This window comes from Atta cephalotes (assembly GCF_000143395.1).
Source record: "Atta cephalotes unplaced genomic scaffold scaffold00021, whole genome shotgun sequence".
In the NCBI taxonomy this organism is placed as follows: Eukaryota; Metazoa; Arthropoda; class Insecta; order Hymenoptera; family Formicidae; genus Atta; species Atta cephalotes.
Window position 1 is genome coordinate 3,826,866 of NW_012130085.1, and position 2,599 is coordinate 3,829,464.

The following is a 2,599-nucleotide window of genomic DNA, read 5'->3' on the forward strand; positions in this document are numbered from 1 at the left end:
AGAGTTAATAATCTTCACCTTGTTTCGTCACTTTAATGGCGTCGAATCAGACGAGTGCGATGATGAAGAGTGTTAGTAACAATCCTGATTTCTTCTTCTGATTCAGCCGATTGGCGCCGCGTCAGCCCTTTACTCGGTGTACCGCAAAGAGATGAAGTAGCGGTTTTCTTTGCTTGTGGTGTTGGAAATGAGGAGCGACGGATAAGCGGGGGCGGCCGCGCTCCTAAGAATGGATAATTAAATTTTATCGTCTTACCATTACTAATCGGATTAAAACGGTCTCATACTCCGATCGCAATCTTCCGCATTGTGCCAGCAACACTTGCTAGTATCTCAATCATCGAAGATGTCATTAAAATATTTATTTTCTGTTTAGTCAAAATATATAAATTTTATTATTCTTTATGATATTTTTGATTAATTATTTATTTTTTGTTAAAGATATAGATAAATATCTGGAGCACAATATAGAATATTGCAAAGGTAAATACATGGGAAGTATCAAAATTGAAACCTCTGATCATTCAATTTCGTTAAGGATCCCCACAAGATAATTTTGTTCATAGAAATTTATCAACTTTCTGTATATTTCACATATTTTTTTTAGATCTCCTTGATTATGATAAATATCTGTGTACTTAAAGATTATAGTCTTGGCCAAAAATCTTAGGCACTTACCTTTTTTCATTAATTTGAAATTCTTTTATCTGTATATCCTATTAATTATCGAGTATATACATAAATTTAAAGACTTATTGAAAGAAAAGGATAATTCACAGCAAATGTTATAAATCAATTTTTGAACTAAAATGTTAAATAATGTATCTAATATTTTTGGCCAAGGTTGTATGATTCTTTATTACTTTATACACATACCTAACAGACGCAGTGTGGAATGATGCACTCCTGGTATATCAAAGGACTTATAGCTTCTAATTAATTCTCTTGAAATGGGACGTCTTATGGCGGATATGTCCACGTTGGAGGAGCAACTTCTCCGTGAAATAATCGTGCCTGCCCTAGACGAATCCTTATGCATTTTTGAAAAGAGAAGGTGCAATAGTTTCACGAATGCGTGTCTATCCGAGCATCGAGAGACGGTTTTTACTTATAGCTCCGCGAGGAAAACAGCGAAGCGCTTATCCCGTCGGTCTCTGCCGAATATCGCAATTTATTCTCCAATGGTGCAAACAACAAAGAATCTAGCTCAATCTGGGATTAAATTTATATCTGGCGATATAGTTGAGTGCAAATCGTGCATAATGTGCTCAAATAATCAAGGATAGTAGATATAGTTAATTGCTTACGTTGAAATAAAGTATCTTCGAATTATAGAATTAAAATGATGATTTTATTTAGAATAATTAGAATTATTTTGAATAATTAGAAGATCTTTTGAAAATTATATTGTACTATTTTCAAGAAGCAAATGGTAGATTCTAAAAAAATGTACATTCTTGAAGTGAAATTTTTCAATAATGTACGTCTTGACAGACATATCTTACGCTTTAAGGATACCAAGTTCCAACGCAAGCGCTTAAGGACTTCTGTAATATGTGACGCAATACTTTTTCTCTGGCGAAGCGTATTCGCAGTACTTCAACGAGGGCAGCTATTACTGATACGAGCAACATCGTCACGAGTATGTGGCCTGCCACCGTGACGGACTTCATTTGACGCGACTTCAAGATCTCTTCAGCGCTTTCTTTCATTTCTTCGATGCTCTTCTTGGACTTGTGTGTTTCCTCCTCCTCATCGTCCTCATCCTCTCTACTATCCTCTTCCTCTTCAGAGTCGCTGTCATCATCATCGTCATCTTCGTCATCGTCGCTCTCGTCTTGCACGTACGTGCAATTTCCGTCGTAATCACTCATAAAGACGGACATCAAGCGATCCTCATACTGTAGATTCGGACAGCGCTTTAATTTTCGATGATCTATCGGTATCGCGGATTCTTTTCCTTTCTCGCCCGGGTCACTGACACCACTTTCATCTCCGTGATTCTGCTCGGAGTAATTCGTGTCGAACAACAATCGCAAAGGCAAAGACAGAAGCACGCCAAATATCGTCAGTATTAATAAAATGCTTACATTGATGCCCAACGACAGTCGTTTCTCTGTCATCCTGACAAAGTATATATGGTACCACCGTTGTTTACCTAAATATTTTTAGTCCAGGACCAGTGTAGTCATTTTCGCGGATTTCCATGGCAACGCGAGATGTGTTAGACGGCATTCGAAGTAGGTTTCCAATTGAGAGTCAACCAATTCATTGCAAATTGTTGATTAACCAAAACTCCGAGGACGCACTTTCCGATTTATTTTTGTTGATTGAATAACTTGGATGTCGGTACGCGATGGTGCATTCGATTCTTGTACCTCTTCGTGTCTTGTCTCGATGCAACTGTTGCGCGTACCGTCGTACAAAGCAGTTCGCAGCGTGAACCTGGATTGCTGTAATATTGATTTCTTTAGGCGAACTGAGCACGTACGCGCAAGTCTAGTGCCTCGTTGGCGGACACTTCGCACATGCCGGTAATTAGATTACGCTTATGGTGAACGGGACGTAATAATGTGCCACGGGGTTTTGAGCATATTGA

The 2,599-nt window shown here is 38.4% G+C and overlaps 1 protein-coding gene across 1 annotated transcript; it reads right to left on the bottom strand.

Annotated features, from left to right (window-relative positions):
• Window positions 1–32: 32 nt before the first annotated feature.
• LOC105619405 (protein bfr2-like) lies at window positions 33–2,123 on the bottom strand. Its single transcript, XM_012200926.1, has 3 exons — window positions 1,569–2,123; window positions 877–1,030; window positions 33–223 (listed from the first exon to the last, which is right to left on the bottom strand). The coding sequence occupies exons 1-3, from the start codon at window positions 2,121–2,123 to the stop codon at window positions 33–35; spliced, it is 900 nt and encodes a 299-aa protein (XP_012056316.1).
• Between the last annotated feature and the right edge of the window lie 476 nt (window positions 2,124–2,599).

Bases quoted from the DNA above. Each gene is read 5' to 3' on its own strand.
- LOC105619405 (XM_012200926.1), bottom strand. From the start codon at position 2,123: ATGACAGAGAAACGACTGTCGTTGGGCATCAATGTAAGCATTTTATTA. The intron at 1,031-1,568 runs GTATTGCGTCAC...AAAATGCATAAG, and splicing joins TACGCTTCGCCAGAGAAAAA to GATTCGTCTAGGGCAGGCAC. The intron at 224-876 runs GTATGTGTATAA...ATCCATTCTTAG, and splicing joins TTCCACACTGCGTCTGTTAG to GAGCGCGGCCGCCCCCGCTT.